At 47.8% G+C, this 18288-nt stretch overlaps 1 protein-coding gene across 1 annotated transcript in view; it reads right to left on the minus strand.

Moving 5' to 3' along the window:
* The window catches only part of ndufs1 (NADH:ubiquinone oxidoreductase core subunit S1), an 81754-nt gene that overhangs the window by 43836 nt on the left and 19630 nt on the right, over positions 1–18288 (minus strand). Inside the window, exon 6 of the mRNA XM_072482921.1 lies at positions 858–939. Within this exon, the coding sequence (XP_072339022.1) occupies positions 858–939 (82 nt within the window). The remainder of the gene's footprint in view (positions 1–857; positions 940–18288) is intronic.

Raw genomic sequence — 18288 nt, forward strand, 5'->3', positions numbered from 1 at the left:
GGCTAATCTACCTACCCTGCACATCTTTAGCTTTGTGGGGTGAGACCCACACAGTCACGGGGAGAATATGCAAACTCCACACGGACAGTGACCCAGGGCCATGATTGAACCAGGTCCTTGGCGTTGTGAGGCAGCAGTGCTAACCACTGCGCCATCGTGCCGCCCGGCGACAATCTCAACCGGTGTTGTAAATAGTTAACTCTGTTCATGGGAGGGAGACAAAAGTTATTTCTTAAGATGGTGACTCGCCAGCCCAATGTGTTCACAGAGCAGCAGGCAATTCGTTGTGGGTGGCCAACAGCTTTGTGGAAGGGAGATGTCTCCCACACGAGCCTGTATCAGTTCTTCAGCCCTGCATGCTCCATTACATTACAGCTCATGTGGAAGCGAGCACCAGAGAAACCCATAGACAAACTTCACAGATAAACCAAATTAAGGAGGTTGTCTAGGTTTTGGTATTATTAGGCACATAATACTTCACTTTTTATTATTCACGTCCAAAATGAAGCAAATTAAAGGAGCTGCTATATTAATTTTCTACTTAAGTTTTACTTTTAATAATCCTAACTATTTATAGCACAAGTCTCAGTCTACGAAGTTTATTCAAAGGAGCGCAGAAGCAACAGTGCTCCAACTGGTAGCAATAAAGATCTGAAAATAAAACCGCTTTTGTTTGACACCTGGGCAGCAAAGCATTGGCAGATACACCAGTTTTTCGGAACTGGAGCCAAATTATCAGAATGGTCCTTGGCACAGAATGCAAGCAAAATTCGTGGAATCCACCAGAATACCCTGCTGCACCTCCACTCATAGAAAAGAAAACTTTTTACATTCATTACTATCAATTGCAGTGGTACCTGGAGGTCACATTCTCCTCCTTGGTCACAGATGGGACAATCCAATGGATGATTAGCCAGCAGAAACTCCATCACACCTTCCCTGTTAAAGCAAAACAAAAATGAAGCACAACAGCTTGCTACATATATACATACAGGATAGTGAAACACCATTGTGGTGATGTGCCTCAATGTAAATGCATGTAGGCTAGCTAGACACTAGAGGGAGCACCAAAGACATCACACACACACACTCAACCAATAGATCTGGTAGATAGGACACGACCAATGGACATTCACGATACACACGGAGGTGACACGACCACAGGGGGGCATTACACCAACCCATATATAAAGGACACCACACACATGATCTGCCTCTTTCCAGTGGGAAACAGTCAGTGAGTAGAGACACAGGGTTGATTCAATATTACACCAACCACGTGGATTGCAGCAACTGGTTAGTCAGTCTGGGTAGCTATAGTAGGATTAGCAGTAGTGTCGAACCTGAGTAATAGAAGTGTAAATAGTTTAACAAACGTGTTGAAGTTATCTCCACGTCTTAACTTTCCTTTGTCATGTGCACCACAAGGAAGCCGCTTATGTTACACCTACAACACAACAAATCATGGTACCAGGACTGAACTGTTTCAATCCATACAGCCATACCTCAGTGTACAGTGACAACCAGCAACGAAACCCAGGCAAGATGTTCGAGGTCCGGGTTCTGCGGCAGCTCCAGTGCCACAGCGATCTCCGCGAAAACTGGCGGGTATTCCGGCAAATGTTTGAAATCTTCCTGGTAGCAGCCGAGCTAGAAGACCTGGCCGATGCTGAAAAGACAGAGCTTCTCCTCACCATCGCTGGTGCCAGAGCAGAAGAAATCTTTTAAAAATTCAAGTTCTCCAAGGGGCAAAACAGGAGCGACTTCCAGGCAATCCTGGACAAATTCAGCAAATACTGTGAGGAAAACACACTCCAACCAGCAAGAAAAGGTAAGAGAAGCGCCAGTACTCACGAGGCCGGGATCCCGGAGCAGAGAACAGTTTTGATCGGCGGCCATCTTTCTAAAGGGACTGCACTTGCACAGTTGCGCGAGAAGCGCACAGAACAGGAAGGTCCGTTTGCGCATGAGCGAGAAGCCGCACATGCGCAAATGAGAACAAGGTCCAAAGTAAAGGAACAGCGATCTGCGCATGCGCAATCGCTTCCTACGCAGTACGTCACATGCGTCATGACGTCAGAGGCCCCGGACCACACCCATTTAAAGGAGAAACGTCCCAAATCAAAGAAAAAATCTTTTAAAGCTGTAAAACAACCTTCCTTCACCTGGAATGACAGCACAATGCCTCAAATTGAACCAGGAATTGAAATTAACCTCCGAAGAACCCTGCAACAAGCAGTTACCTATGCCCAAACCGATGATTCTGACCTTGAATACTTCGATACCGACCGTTACGTTTTCTCTGGACCCTCGCGAGCCCAATGCCAGCTCCGACGCAAACAGTGATTATATGGTCCTAGAAGACTACGACTCGGACTAACCTTTCACCTTGCGAGGCTACCCCAGTACCAAATCCGAAACGCAACTAGACGTGTTGCACATTGGCGACCCCCGTATTGAATCCGACGCAGACGCGGATTCGTTCTTCGGATTTGAGGATCTTCAGCCCAGCAGATATGACATCCCAACTCGTGAGTGCAGGATGATGCTGCAGCCTGAAACCAAGAGACAGAGAGCGGTACAAGCCCACAGAGAGCGGCCTGCTGCCACACAGAGCGTGGTCCACGCACCGCTCAGGGTTCCCGACTCTACGAAAGAAGACACGCAAGACTCCACACCGCAGTCCTTGCATGAACAAGAAGTAACTCCAGTGTCACAAGCCTCCACAGCGAGCTCGTGGACAGACACCACAATTGCAGAAACGCAAGACTCCAGAGCGCAGTCCTTGCACGATCAAGAAGTGACTAGTGTCACAAGCCTCCACAGCGAGCTCGTGGACAGACTCCACAATAGAAGAAATGCAAGACTCCAGAGCACAGTCCTTGCACACAAGACGTGACTCCAGCGTCACAAGCCTCCGCAGCGAGCTCGTGGACAGCCTCAACGATAGAAGCAACGCAAGACTCCGACGCGCAGTCCTTGCAGGAACAAGACCATGAGGGTCTAGCAACCTCCTCTGACCAACTAGCGGCAGACAATGTAATTCTGCCATGCTCAAGTAAACAGCAAGAAGACTATGACAGTCTACCACGCTCCAGTGCACAGCAGGATGACCATGACGGTCTATCATGCTACAGTGAAGAACAAAGCGACGACGATGACAGTCCAAGCCCAAATGAAGGACAACAGCAAGACAATGACAGTCCACCCACATTGTTTGCGCCACCAGATGAAGACTCTGACAATTTACCAAACCCAAGTGAACAACAAGCAGCTACTGAGGATCTACCCACGGTAGGTGAGACGAGTAAAGACAGCATCCCACTTCCCATACAAGATGTGCAAAGTGACAGACCTCAGCTAGTGTGTACAGAGGCACTCGACGATCACGGTGAGCCCACTGGTGACTCCGGTGACACCACGATACTTCCACCCTCATTCGCTCGAACCTCTCCACAAGTCAATGCATTCCTGCATGTTCCGATTCCAGACGTGCAGCTTCAAGAAATCTCAGCTGACTCCAGTGAACCTGCTAAGACTCCAGATGGGGAGCATCAACAAACCAACACTGACTCAGTTAAAACAGACCAGACTCCAGGTGGGGAGCAACCAAACGCCGACTCCGATTCATGTAAGCCGGACTTTACTCCAGACAGGGAGTGCCGCAACCTCAGTGATGGCACGCTCAGGGTGACAGCAGATGCCACAACGACAGGAGATGGCTCACTTAACAATTACACTGGGTCAGTAATAACAAGCAGCGGCTACAGTCCAAGAGGAATACACCAATATTCACCACAGCTATATCCACACATTTTTCCACACCAGCAGTGCAGCCAATGACAGCTCATGCTGGACAAACCCAGTATTCAGGCATGCAGCAGCCAGCAGTCTATGCAGCATATTCTCAAACAGGCCAGCACTACGGATTGCCCAGTAATGGAATCAAGACCAAAGGACTACCGCAAGCGCAATCTGCACTACAGACTGGCTGCCTTAGTTACAGCCCAGGATTTGCTGCACCCTAGCCTGGCCAGACGGCATATTCCTATCAGATGCAAGGTTCTAGTTTCACACCATCACCAGGTATTTATGCGAGCAGCAATTGTTTCCAATTCGACAAGCTTCAACGGTTCTCAGCAGGATCACCCTTCCTGCACAGCACGTGGCCAGATCCAGTATATACAGTCTTATCCAACTTCAACATATGGCACATCCATGACCTCGAACGATACGGTTGATGGTACCTCTTCAACATTAACACCTTATCAGCTACAAGATGCCATCCGACAGCATCATCACAAACATCAAAAAAAGATAGGGACTCCAAATCAGACAGCGAAGTGATTTGACCACTTCTTGGTTCCTGTGGCACAGGGACGTTGATGGCATTCATAACCAAGAGAGACATTTGACCATGATGATTGATGGTTTTTGGACTCACACGAATGATTTGGACTTATTGTTTAATCACTGTTCCCATGACTTGTATATACCTCACCTTATCTACCTGTTCTTTGTTCAATTTCCTCAAAGTGTACAGAAAATATGTAACATATGAAAAAGGGGGGATGTGGTGATGTGCATCAATGTAAATGCATGTAGGCTAGCTAGACACTAGAGGGAGCACCAAAGACATCACACACACACTCAACCAATAGATCAGGTAGATAGGACACGACCAATGGACATTCACGATACACACGGAGGTGAGACGACCACAGGGGGGCATTACACCAACCCATATATAAAGGACACCACACACATGATCTACCTCTTTCCAGTGGAGACAGTCAGTGAGTAGAGACACAGGGTTGATTCAATATTACACCCACCACGTGGATTGCAGCAACTGGTTAGTCAGTCTGGGTAGCTATAGTAGGATTAGCAGTAGTGTCGAATCCGAGTAATAGAAGTGTAAATCGTTTAATAAACATGTTGAAGTTATCTTCACGTCTGAACCTTCCTTTGTCAAGTGCACCACAAGGAAGCCGCTTATGTTACACCTACAACATAACAAAACAACCAGCTTGTGTTCTACTCTGAATGGTGAATGTTCCCATAACGCATCATTAGAACTTGTTAGTTTCTTCGGTATTCTAACTGAAGGGCTATGTGTATTTCAACAATACTTTTCAATCCGCATCAAAGGCCTTGGGTGGGATTCTCTCTAGCCCAACGCCGAAATTGGGAACGCGGTCGGGCGGCGAATGGCTCTCGACTCCGGAATCGGAAAGGCATTGGTTTGACACCGGTTTGCGATGCTCCACCCCTCCAAACTGGCGTCATTGGGCCGCGCGCCGCCGCAGGTACGTCATCAGACGGCCCACCTGCAACGCTCCGCCTTCGATGGGCTTGTTAAGATGTTTTAGTTGCTGTGATATGAAGAGTCTAAAGTTCTGTTCCTTTTTCACAAACACACATTTATTTCCTTCCAACAGCCTTTGCACAAAACTCTAACTATACATCACCTCACGGAGGCCACCTGAAGCCCCTTTACATATCAGTGTCAATTAATGGATCCTTAACATAAATGAGACAACTAATTGCAATGTGACCTCCGGTTGCGGCGATGCACTGCTAAGCCGCACGTTTCGGCAGCTCCCGTTCTAACGGACCTTTGGGCTCTTTTTGGGAGCCCCAACGGAAATTTTTTCGGACCAAACCCAGTGTGGGGTGACGAAGTAAGGAGTCCCCGCTAGTGTGTATGGAAAAGATCGGTGGTAGTGGCCAGATTGCGAAGGATCCTTTGGAGCAGCGGCAGAGAAGAGAAGGAAGAAGCAAGATGGCGACGGATGGAGCCCAGACGACATGGGGCCCGGATCAGCAGGAATTCCTTAGACGGTGTGTGGAGGAATTAAAGAAGGAGGTGCTGGCGCCGATGTTGTTGGCAATCGAAGGGCTAAAAGAAACGCAAAAGGCCCAGGCGATAGAGCTCCGTGGGGTGAAGGAGAAGGCAGCGGAGAACGAGGATGAGATTCTGGGCCTAGTGGTAAAAATGGAGACGCACGAGGCGCTACACAAGAGGTGTATCGAAAGACTCGAAGTCCTGGAGAACAGCTCGAGGAGAAAGAACCTCCGGATACTGGGTCTCCCCGAGGGAGTGGAGGGAGCTGACGTTGGGGCTTATGTGAACACGATGCTCCATTCGCTAATGGGAGCTGAGGCCCCCTCGGGCCCCCTGGAGGTGGAAGGGGCTCACCGGGTCCTTGCGAGGAGACCAAGGGCTGGAGAACCACCAAGGGCGATAGTGGTGAGACTTCACCGCTTCACCGACAGAGAGGCTGTTTTGAGCTGGGCCAAGAAGGTACGGAGTAGCAGGTGGGAGAATGCGGTGATACGCGTGTATCAGGACTGGAGCGCGGAGGTGCCGAGAAGGAGAGCGAGTTTTAATCGGGCCAAGGCGGCACTTCACAAGATGAAAGTAAAGTTTGGGATGCTGCAGCCGGCGCGATTGTGGGTCACGTACCAAGATAGACACTACTATTTTGAAACGTCGGAAGAGGCATGGACCTTCATCCAAAAAGAGAAATTGGACCAGAACTGAGGGACTGATGTGGGGGAGATGATGATGTTGATGTACAGAAATGTAAATTGGGGAATGGGAGGTTCACCGTATCGGGATGATAAATGGGGAGGGGAAAGGGAACAGAAGAATCCCTTTTTTTTTCTTGACAGGGGGACACTGAGAAATGTGGGCGCCGGTGGAAAAAGGGACATAGGTGGGGGATGGGGAATGGGAACGGGGCTGTAGGGGGAGCTGCGGCATAGGGGGCGGGGCTGATCTAGGAAAGCGCGGGTTTTTTCCCGCGCTAGGGAGATGATGGCGGGAAGATAGGCGCAAGGAGGATGAGAGTTCCACACACGGGGGTCAAGGAGAGAGCAGGGGAAGCCGGGGTCAGTTGGAGTCAGCTGACTTTCGGAAGCATTATGGGGGGAGTAACCATGCTAGATGGGGATCTAGCGGGGGGGGGGGGGGGGGGGGAGAGGGAGAACAACTGGGTTGCTGCTGCTGGGATCGAGAGGGAGCTGGCAAGGGAAGAGGTGGTCGGGACGGGAGTGCGCTGCCTGGGGGACGGGTGGGTGCGCGGGACCTGGACGTGAGACTGGCCTAGAGTAGGTGATGGCTAGTCGGTCGGGGGGGGGGGGGGGGGGGGTGGGCAGCCCCCCAATCCGGCTCATCACGTGGAATGTGAGAGGCCTAAATGGGCCGATTAAGGGGGCCCGAGTGTTCGCGCACTTAAAAGGACTGAAGGCAGACGTGGTCATGCTTCAGGAGATGCATCTGAAGGTGGCGGATCAGGTTAGGTTAAGGAAAGGATGGGTGGGACAAGAGTTCCACTCAGGGTTGGACGCGAAAAATAGAGGGGTGGCTTTCTTGGTGGGGAAGCGGGTGTCGTTCGAGGCTAGGAATATAGTAGCGGACAACGGTGGTAGATATGTGATGGTGAGTGGTAGATTGCAGGGAAAGGAGGTCGTGCTGGTAAATGTATATGCCCCGAACTCGGATGACGCGGGATTTATGAAGCGGATGCTTGGAAGTATCCCAGACCTGGAGATAAGAAGCCTGGTAATGGGGTGGGGGGGGGGGGGGGGGGGGGGGGAGATTTCAATAGTGTGCTGGATCCAGGGTTAGATCGGTCTAGATCCAGGACCGGAAGAAGGCCGGCAGCGGCCAATGTGCTCAGGAGGTTTATGGAGCAAATGGGGGGGGGGGGGGAGGAGTGGATCCATGGAAATTTGCTAGGCCGTTGGCCAAAGAGTTTTCCTTTTTCTCCCATGTTCATAAGGTATACTCCCGGATAGATTTCTTTGTTTTGAGTAGGGCACTGATTTCGAAGGTGGCAGGAACGGAGTACTTGGCCATAGCCGTTTCAGACCATGCCCCGCACTGGGTGGATCTGGAACTAGGAGAGGAGAGGGAACAGCGCCCATTCTGACGACTGGATGTGGGACTATTGGCGGATGAGGGAGTCTGTGGAAGGGTGCGGGGATGTATTGAAAGGTACCTGGAGGCCAATGATGATGGTGAGGTCCAGGTGGGGGTAGTATGGGAAGCGCTGAATGCGGTGGTTAGGGGAGAGTTGATCTCCATTAGGGCTTACAAGGAGAAAAAGAAGGCAAGGAAAGGGAGAGATTAGTGGGGGAGATTTTGAGTGTGGATAAAAGATATGCGGAGGCCCCGGACGAAGGACTATATAGGGAGAGGCGAAGATGTGGCGATGGTTCGCAAGTGGATGAGGGAGGGAGAGGGGGTGGCGTGGAAGAGGCTGGAGATGGCGTCCTGTAAAGGAACGAGCCTAAAGGCGCTGGTGACAGCGCCGCTACCGCTCTCCCCGAAAAGGTACACCACAAACCCAGTGGTGGCGGCAACCTTAAGGATCTGGGGGCAATGGAGGTGACATAGGGGTGTGAAGGGTGCCTCGGTGTGGTCCCCAATCAGGAACAACCATAGGTTTGTCCCAGAAAGGATGGACGGAGGGTTCCAGAGCTGGCATTGGGCAGGAATTAGGAGATTGAGAGACTTGTTTATTGACGGGACATTTGCGAGCCTGGGAGCGCTGGAGGAAAAGTAGGAGTTGCCCCCGGGGAATATCTTTAGGTATATGCAGGTGAGGGCGTTCACGAGACAACAGGTGAGGGAATTTCCGCTGCTCCCGACACAGGGGATCCAGGATAGAGTGATTTCGGGGGTATGGGTCGGGGAGGGCAAAGTGTCCGAAATATATCAGGAGATGAGAGACGAGGGGGAGGCGCTGGTAGAGGAGCTGAAAGGAAAATGGGAAGAAGAGCTGGGGGAGGAGATTGAGGAGGGTCTGTGGGCTGATGCCCTAAGTAGGGTAAATTCCTCTTCCTCGTGTGCCAGGCTTAGCCTGATACAATTCAAGGTTCTACACAGAGCACACATGACGGGAGCGAGGCTGAGCAGGTTCTTCGGGGTGGAGGACAGGTGCTTGGAAAGCCCGGCGAACCACACACATATGTTTGGTCGTGTCCGGCACTGGATGAGTACTGGAGGGGAGTGGCAAGAGTGATTTCAAAGGTGGTGAAGGTCCGGGTCAAGCCAGGTTGGGGGTTAGCTATAGCGGTAGCGGAGGAGACGGGAGTGCAGGAGGCGAAAGAGGCCGATATTCTGGCCTTTGCGTCCCTGGTAGCCCGGCGAAGGATCTTACTCATGTGGAAGGAAGCGAAACCCCCCGGCGTGGAGGCCTGGATAAACGATATGGCAGGGTTAATGAAACTGGAACGGATGAAGTATGCGTTGAGAGGATCAGTTCAGGGGTTCTCCAGGCGGTGGCAACCGTTCCTTGACTATCTCGCGGAACGTTAAGGGAAAATAGATCGACAGCAGCAGCAGCCCAGAGGGGAGGGGGGGGGGGAAGAAGGGAAGGGCTAACCTGTTTTGTTCTGGTCGGGGTGGTGGGGGACCACTATTTTTTTGTTACTTTGTTAGCTCACTATTTTATTTAAATAATGTTACCTATTAGTTATTGTGTTATCTTTCATGTTGATTTGTAAGGTGGAAAACATGTGTTTGAAAACTTTAATAAAACATATTTTATAAACAAATTGCAATGTCTCTTAACCCATTACTTAACAGTCTCCCCTTCCTTGGAGAAAAAAAAAATTAGGTGAAAACAAAATTTCAAGAAACTCAAAAACACACACATGGGGCGTCATTTCCGACCCCCCGCCGGGTCGGAGAATGGCCGTTGGCCGCCGTGAATCCCGACCCCGCCCCCGCCGAAGTCTCCGCTCCCAGAGATTGGGCGGGGGCGGGAATCGGGCCGTGCCGGTTGGCGGGACCCCCCGCTGGATTCTCCGGCCCGGATGGGCCGAAGTCCCGCCCAGGAATTGCCTGTCCCGCCGACGTAAATCAAACCTGGTATTTACCGGCGGGACCAGGCGGCGTGGGCGGGCTCCGGGGTCCTGGGGGGGGCGCGGGGCGATCTGACCACGGGGGGTGCCCCCACGGTGGCCTGGCCCGCGATCGGGGCCCACCGATCCGCGGGCGGGCCTGTGCCGTGGGGGCACTCTTTCCCTTCCGCCTCCGCTACGGCCTCCACCATGGCGGAGGCGGAAGAGACTCTCCCCACTGCGCATGCGCGGGAAACTGACAGCGGCCGCTGACGCTCCCGCGCATGCGCCGCATTTCCGCGCCAGCTGGCGGGGAAACAAACGCCATTTCCGCCAGCTGGCGGGGTGGAAATCCCTCCGGCGTCGGCCTAGCCCCTCAATGTTGGGGCTAGGCCGCCAAAGATGCGGAGCCTTCCGCACCTTTGGGCCGGCGCGATGCCCGTCTGATTGGCGCTGGCTTTGGCGCCAGTCGGCGGACATCCCGCCGTTGGGGGAGAATTTCGCCCATGATTTCTCCCCCCGCCTTTTTTTTGTTTGGACGAGAAAGAAAAAAAAAGTCACAGAAACAAGCGCCCTTCATTAACAATATCCAAAAGTTTCTATGAACTCGCCCCTCTTTTCATAAAACAGTCTGACAGTTGATAGCTCCTGTCGATCCATTTAATTTTTGCTATTTCCCCTCTGTCCAACATCTGCTTCCATCTTGCGATGTCTATCTGTAACCTCCTTTCATTGACACTTTTTGTAGAGTGCACATTTTCCCACAGGGATTTATTGTCAATGTGACAGTCAATAGGTATATTACCCAAATCCCCTAATCCCAAAATTTCTGTCAATATCATACTTATATAAAAGGCCATATCCACCGCCTCCTCAAGGCTTTACGTCTCAGCAGCCAAAGTGCATTTTACCACTCTCCTTATTTTCTTTGTTTCCCACACAAGCGGGCAACATTTACCATTGTTCCCCAAAAGGAAAATTATAAAACCTCCTGCGCTTGAAACCCCATCACATAAATTTGCGTAGGACGCATCACTATAAACTATGAGTTTCAAGAGTCTAAGGTCACCTAAAACCGGAAATTTCAAAACACACTCCTGCATTTTTAGTTTGGCCAACGCTTTATTTACTCTTATTATGTCTACCACTTTGGGATCATTCATTTTTGTACTCAACTCTAAGACATCAAAACTCACGTCCGGTCTAGTCTGTCTACCTAACCAGTTCAGTTGCCCAATTAAACTTCGCAGTTTCTCTTTTTCTATCTTTGAAACCAATGCGTCTTTTTATGAAACTCGGCCACGACTAATTGCTATTGGGCTGATGCTTTCCAAATAAGATTGCTGACGTAAAGTGCCCCTAACATAGTCTGTCCAATTTCCAGTCCAATATATTTAAATGCACCGGAAGCCTGACTTCCAACACGGAATTCTTTCCTCAAACCAGAGATTACAATAGCTTCAAAATCACTAGTCCCACCCCACAAAAAATCATCGACATGCATCATAAAAATGCCAGAACGATTTCCTTTAAAGTGCCAGTAAAACATTGCAGGATCTGCTTTCAACTGGCAACAGCCTAACTTTAACAAAACTGACCTTACCGAAAAATACCAGACTCTAGATGCATCATTTAATCCATATACACATTTGTTCAACTTCCAGAATACCCCTGCTTCTTTCGGAGGATGGAGAAAAATGTCTCTCTGGAGCTGATGCCCCTGCAAAAAGGCAGCTTTTATATCAATAGATTTGCATTCCTATGCCTTTGTGGCTAATAGAGCCAAGAAGATCTTTAAAATAACCTTTCCTGCTGTAGGTGAATCTACCCTTAAATCCTGATCTTCTAAGTTTTCTTCAAATCCCCTTGCCACAAGCCTGGCCTTTGCCTTACAAGTTCCATCCGGAAGAACCTTTTCCGTGCAAATCCATCTGTGGGATAGAGCTCTTTGTCCCCTATCCGGTACTTCCGTGTATACCCCAAATTCATTCCAACTATGCAATTCTTGCTGTTTAGCTTCTTTGATAACTTTTTCATCTAATTTATTTGAAGCCACCAAAATCTCACATGCATGTGGGCTTCTACTCCTATTAGTATTCGTAGTCTTACTCATGTTCCGAGATCTTGATAAACTACGTCCCCTCTCCCGCCTGGTATCTCGTTCTGTACTGCTACTGCTTGATCTTTCCCTTCTGCTGTGGGATGTCCTTTCAATAGTTCTCGACCTTTTCCTGCGGACCTGTTCACTATCCGATGTACTATCTGAACTGGCACTGCGTTTCTGTGCCCTCCATTTTTGAACTTTGTTTTCCCAATCCATTGTCTTGACTCCTTCCCCTGAATGCTGTACATTCAACCAATGTTTATACTTTCCAGTGGCCTTCCCTGCTCGACTAATAACAGTTGCATCCTTCCATTGACTAGACCCTTCAGGCAAGTATGTCACTTTTGTACCAACTTTTGACAATTGCCCTTTCGGAAAAATGGCCTGTTCTAATTCATCATAAGTGTTGTGTTCCTCCACAGAAACCCTGTCTATATCAGTTAATTGGCCCTCATAGTTCTGTAACACATGCGTACCAGATGACTCTGGTTCCTCGTCAGGTCTATCTACTCTGTCTAAATTTGAAAATTTGTAATCTGTACCCATTATCCTTGATGAATGTACCCGAACAGTTTGATTACCATGTTGCAAAATAATTGTTTTGTCATCTATGCCTATGATCTTCCCTGGGTCTTTCCATTCATTAGAATTGTCTCTCTTATAGTATACCATGCCTCCTTGCTGAAAAACGGCATCTGATGGCCGTACGTTATGTCTTAAAGCTCTGCGAATTCTTCTGCTTCCAAAAAAGCTTTTCTACTGCTATGCAATGAATTTAAATGTTCAGCAAAACCAGAGCTAATTGTAGTCCCGTCCCAAGCTGGAGGCTGGTCATCCAAAATGGACAGAATTTTAGGATTTCTACCAAACACTAATTGATAAGGACTATAGCCCCCAACCATCTGCAATGAATTCTTTGCATGTACTGCCCATGCTAAAGCTGAATTTAGCCTGCAATTTGGTCGATCTGCCAACATTTTCCAAAGCATGTCATCGATGACAGCATGATTTCTTTCACAGACACCATTACTAAATGGGCTTTCTGCAGCCGTATTCATAACTCTGATATTCATGTTTTCACATATATCCCTAAACTCATCATTAGCAATTTCTCCCTCATTGCCCGTAAGGAATTTTGCCGGTGGATCCATTCCTGTCCCTATCCATTTTTCCACGATTTGATCCAGAATTACTCTCTTTTCTTTACTTCGTACAATCGTTGATTGACTAAATATGGTTGCTAAATCTACAAAATGCAAAATAAATATATTTGCTTTATCCCAGATCTTAAGGTCCATGGCCACAATGTCGTTAAAATCCCTGGCCAACGGTAGAGTTACTATCGGTCGTGCTGGTGTCCTTCTGTACTTCCTACAAATTTCACAGTGTTCACTAACCTGTTCTATCAGTTTAGTATAGTCGTCATCCCTTACCCCTGCATCCTTTAATAAAATTTTCAGCCTCCGAGGAGACGGATGTGCAAATTGCCTATGCAGTTTTAATACAAGCTTTTTATCAGCTAAAGTCCCATTTTCAACTGCCATTAACACATCCTTAACCACTCTACTTGAAATATTATTTGTCAGTAATGGAATACAATAGTGTCCCGACTGTGTAAATTGTAAGTCCATCGTCTTTCCAAAAACTGTTGCCTTATCCTGTTCCATATCCAGTTTCATGTGTGCTTTCTTCATCGACGGTCTGCTCAGAAGCAAAGGTATCTCACTTGATACAACATCCATGCTAATGAAACGTTTCACTCCTGCAATATTGCAAGGGATCACCACTCTTTTCAGCGACTTCAGAGTGTTATCATCCCCAAACCTGAAACTTGTGGAACTTTCAATTTCCTTAACCTTGTTACGATTTTCAGCATTCAAAGAGTACAGGTAACATTTTAACCAGTCAATTCCACACACAGTAGATGTGCAGCCACTGTCCAATACAGCACAGTAGAAGGATTCTGCAACCAACACCCTCATTACCGGCGTAAAACTGCTCGTCAATAGGACAATGCCTTCTTTCTGGTCACTATCTTTTTCCTCTTCTGACTCTTACGTGTCATGTGTCACTTCAAACACTCTATCATAACTCGATCATAATATAAAAACAGATAGTAAAAGTTTCTACAAATATATAAAACAAAAAAGAGTGGCTAAGGTAAATATGGGTCCTTTAGAGGACGAGAACGGAAATTTAATAATGGGAGATGAGGAAATGGCTGAGGAACTGAACAGGTTTTTTGGGTCGGTCTTCACAGTGGAAGACACAAATAACATGCCAGTGACTGATGGAAATGAGGCTATGACAGGTGAGGACCTTGAGAGGATTGTTATCACCAAGGAAGTAGTGAAGGGCAAGCTAATGGGGCTAAAGGTAGACAAGTCTCCTGGACCTGATGGAATGCATCCCAGAGTGCTAAAAGAGATGGCTAGGGAAATTGCAAATGCACTAGTGATAATTTACCAAAATTCACTAGACTCTGGGGTGGTCCCGGCGGATTGGAAATTAGCAAACGTGACACCACTGTTTAAAAAAGGAGGTAGGCAGAAAGCGGGTAATTATAGGCCAGTGAGCTTAACTTCGGTAGTAGGGAAGATGCTGGAATCTATCATCAAGGAAGAAATAGCGAGGCATCTGGATGGAAATTGTCCCATTGGGCAGACGCAGCATGGGTTCATAAAGGGCAGGTCGTGCGTAACTAATTTAGTGGAATTTTTTGAGGACATTAACAGTGCGGTAGATAACGGGGAGCCAATGGATGTGGTATATCTGGATTTCCAGAAAGCCTTTGACAAGGTGCCACACAAAAGGTTACTGCATAAGATAAAGGTGCATGGCATTAAGGGGAAAGTAGTAGCATGGATAGAGGATTGGTGAATTAATAGAAAGCAAAGAGTGGGGATTAATGGGTGTTTCTCTGGTTGGTAATCAGTAGCTAGTGGTGTCCCTCAGGGATCAGTGTTGGGCCTACAACTGTTCACAATTTACATAGATGATTTGGAGTTGGGGACCAAGGGCAATATGTCCAAGTTTGCAGATGACACTAAGATAAGTGGTAAAGCAAAAAGTGCAGAGGATACTGGAAGTCTGCAGAGGGATTTGGATAGGCTAAGTGAATGGGTTAGGGTCTGGCAGATGGAATACAATGTTGACAAATGTGAGATTATCCATTTTGGTCGGAATAACAGCAAAAGGGATTATTATTAAAAAGATAAAATATTAAAACATGCTGCTGTGCAGAGAGACCTGGGTGTGCTAGTGCATGAGTTGCAAAAAGATGGTTTACAGGTGCAACAGGTGATTAAGAAGGCAAATGGAATTTTGTCCTTCATTGCTAGAGGGATGGAGTTTAAGACTAGGGCGGTTATGCTGCAATTGTATAAGGTGTTAGTGAGGCCACACCTGGAGTATTGTGTTCAGTTTTGGTCTCCTTACTTGAGAAAGGACGTACTGGCACTGGAGGGTGTGCAGAGGAGATTCACTAGGTTAATCCTAGAGCTGAAGGGGTTGGATTACGAGGAGAGGTTGAGTAGACTGGGACTGTACTCGTTGGAATTTAGAAGGATGAGGGGGGATCTTATAGAAACATATAAGATTATGAAGGGAATAGATAGGATAGATGCGGGCAGGTTGTTTCCACTGGCGGGTGAAAGCAGAACTAGGGGGCATAGCCTCAAAATAAGGGGAAGTAGATTTAGGACTGAGTTTAGGAGGAACTTCTTCACCCAAAGGGTTGTGAATCTATGGAATTCCTTGCTCAATGAAGCAGTAGAGGCTCCTTCATTAAATGTTTTTAAGATAAAGATAAGGGTTATGGTGTTCGGGCCGGAAAGTGGAGCTGAGTCCACAAAAGATCAGCCATGATCTCATTGAATGGTGGAGCAGGCTCGAGGGGCCAGATGGCCTACTCCTGCTCCTAGTTCTTATATTTATGTTCTTATAACGAGTTGGACAGTTGAAAGCATAATGGTATTGAGAGTCACATCGAAAACATCGATTTATCATGCCCGTGCATTTCTGGGGTTCATCTTCCTATTGTAGGTTTTAACTGGGTTTCTGTCTTCATAATTTCCTTGTCTCGGTCTCCTTCTATAGTCTTGAGCCCTGTTCGTAGCCATACGATTTCGCCACCCTGTTAGTAGTGTATCTTCCAAATTCTGCCTCATTACAGGCTGACCTATTTGGGTCATCAGAGCCATCGGAATCGAATGTTTCCCCAGAAACTTTTGTAAAGCTTTTGTCATCTGTTCGAATAAGGTATCCTTATCAGTAAACTGAACTCCTGTCAAAACCAGGAGCCTATCCATGTTGCTCACTCTAGCACAGTCAAGTAATTTAAAGGCCAACACAGACTGTGGAAATTCCAGGTTGTGTTTCTGCAGCCTTTTATATAGTCTGCCAAATTCCATTATATAGTCTTCCATGGAGATATCCTCCATTTTCCGGAACTTATCAAAATCCGACCATGCTTCATACGCACTTAACAAGTCATCTTTCTTATAAATCTTATCCGTATAATGTAATAAAGTCTCCAGACCTTCTTCTGAGTCTAACTCTTCCAATTTCAGCTCAGAAAGCACATTGTTTTGGATTTTACTGCCATATGGTAGAGAAAGAGCCAATGCCATACCTTGTTTTCTCTTTCCCAAAGCAGTTACCTTAGTCCACATAACTACTGCACTTCTCCATTGGTTGTACGATTCCCTTTCAGAAAATAAGGGAGGATAGTCATATCCAGCCATCTTTATCCTCGGTTCAACCATATTTCCCATTTTTTTTCTTTTCTCACTCATTCCTTGGCTTGATCGGGAAAAGTTGTATCTTTCAATCCTTCACATTTACACAGCAACCATCCTCTGCTACCAATTGTTAGACGTTTTAGTTGCTGTGATATGAAGAGTCTAAAGTTCTGTTCCTTTTTCACAAACATATTTATTTCCTTCCAACAGCCTTTGCACAAAACTCTAACTATACATCACCTGACAGAGGCCACCTGAAGCCCCTTTACATATGTGTAAATTAATGGATACTTAACAGAAATGAGACAACTAATTGCAATGTCGCTTAACCCATTACTTAACAGGGCTGAGTACCCGACAGCGCGTGCCACTTGTGATCCCAGCTATCATGAGCCTGGCATGCGAACAGTGACCAGCACCACCACACTCGCCTGAGATCCGTGCCGCTGGCTGTGTGGGGGGCTTCTGCTAGGGGTGGGGGGGGGGGGGGGGGAGTGGTGGGTGTGGCCAGGGGGTGTGCTGTGGAGTCAGGGTGGGAGGGTACCGGAGCCATGTTTTCTGGAGCGACTGGTGCGCGTGGGGGGTGGGGGGGGTGGAGGTTTGCGCGGCTGCAGCTAATCAGCCCTGCGCATGCGCAGCCCGGGGATTCTCCGACCGTTTTCCACGCATTCTGCGGCTGTTTCACGCGGCGCCGGTGCTAGCCCCTCACATGGTACCAGAATTGGTGAGGGTTTTGTACCAATTTCCCCGTCGTGCAACACCACGGATTCTCCGTTGGTGACGGCACTTAGCTTCAGGAATGGAGAATCCAGCCTCTTATATTTCATTATCCTGGAATACAGTGGGGATGTTTCTTCCATCCCCATGCAAGTTATTTTCCATGTCCTATTTCTAGGAATTTCTGTTGTGCACCTAAATGTTTCACAAAATTCATCAGATTATATTAATCACACCAGTTTGCAATTTCCTTCATTAATAAAAGGAACTTAACATGGATAAATGTGAAGTTATTCATTTTGGTCGGAGGAATAAAAAGGCAACTTATTATCTGAATGGAGAGAAACTTCAAAATGCTTTGGTGCAGAGAGATTTGGGTGTCCTCGTGCATGACTTGCAGCCAGTAATAAGGAAGGCAAATAGGATTGTGGCATTCATTGCAAACAGAGTATAAAAATAGGGAATAGGGAAGTGTTGTTCCAACTGTATAGGGCAAATGTATTAGTGAGATCATATCTGGAGTCCTGCTTACAGTTTTGGTCCCTATACTTCAAGAACAACGGGTGGTTCAACGAAGGTTTACTGGATTGATTCCGGGGACGAAGGACTTGTCTTACGAAGAGAGATTGAGCAATCTGTCTACTCGCTGGAGTTTAAAGAGCGCGAGGATATCTGATTGAGGCATATAAGATGCGAAAAGAGATTGACAGGGTAGACACAGAGTGGATGTTTCCCGTTGTTGGACAGCACGGTAGCACAAGTGGATAGCACTGTGGCTTCACAGTGCCAGGGTCCCAGGTTCGATTCCCTGCTGGGTCACTGTCTATGTCTGCACGTTCTCCCTGTGTCTGCATGGGTTTCCTCCGG

This window comes from Scyliorhinus torazame, chromosome 2, assembly GCF_047496885.1.
Source record: "Scyliorhinus torazame isolate Kashiwa2021f chromosome 2, sScyTor2.1, whole genome shotgun sequence".
In the NCBI taxonomy this organism is placed as follows: Eukaryota; Metazoa; Chordata; class Chondrichthyes; order Carcharhiniformes; family Scyliorhinidae; genus Scyliorhinus; species Scyliorhinus torazame.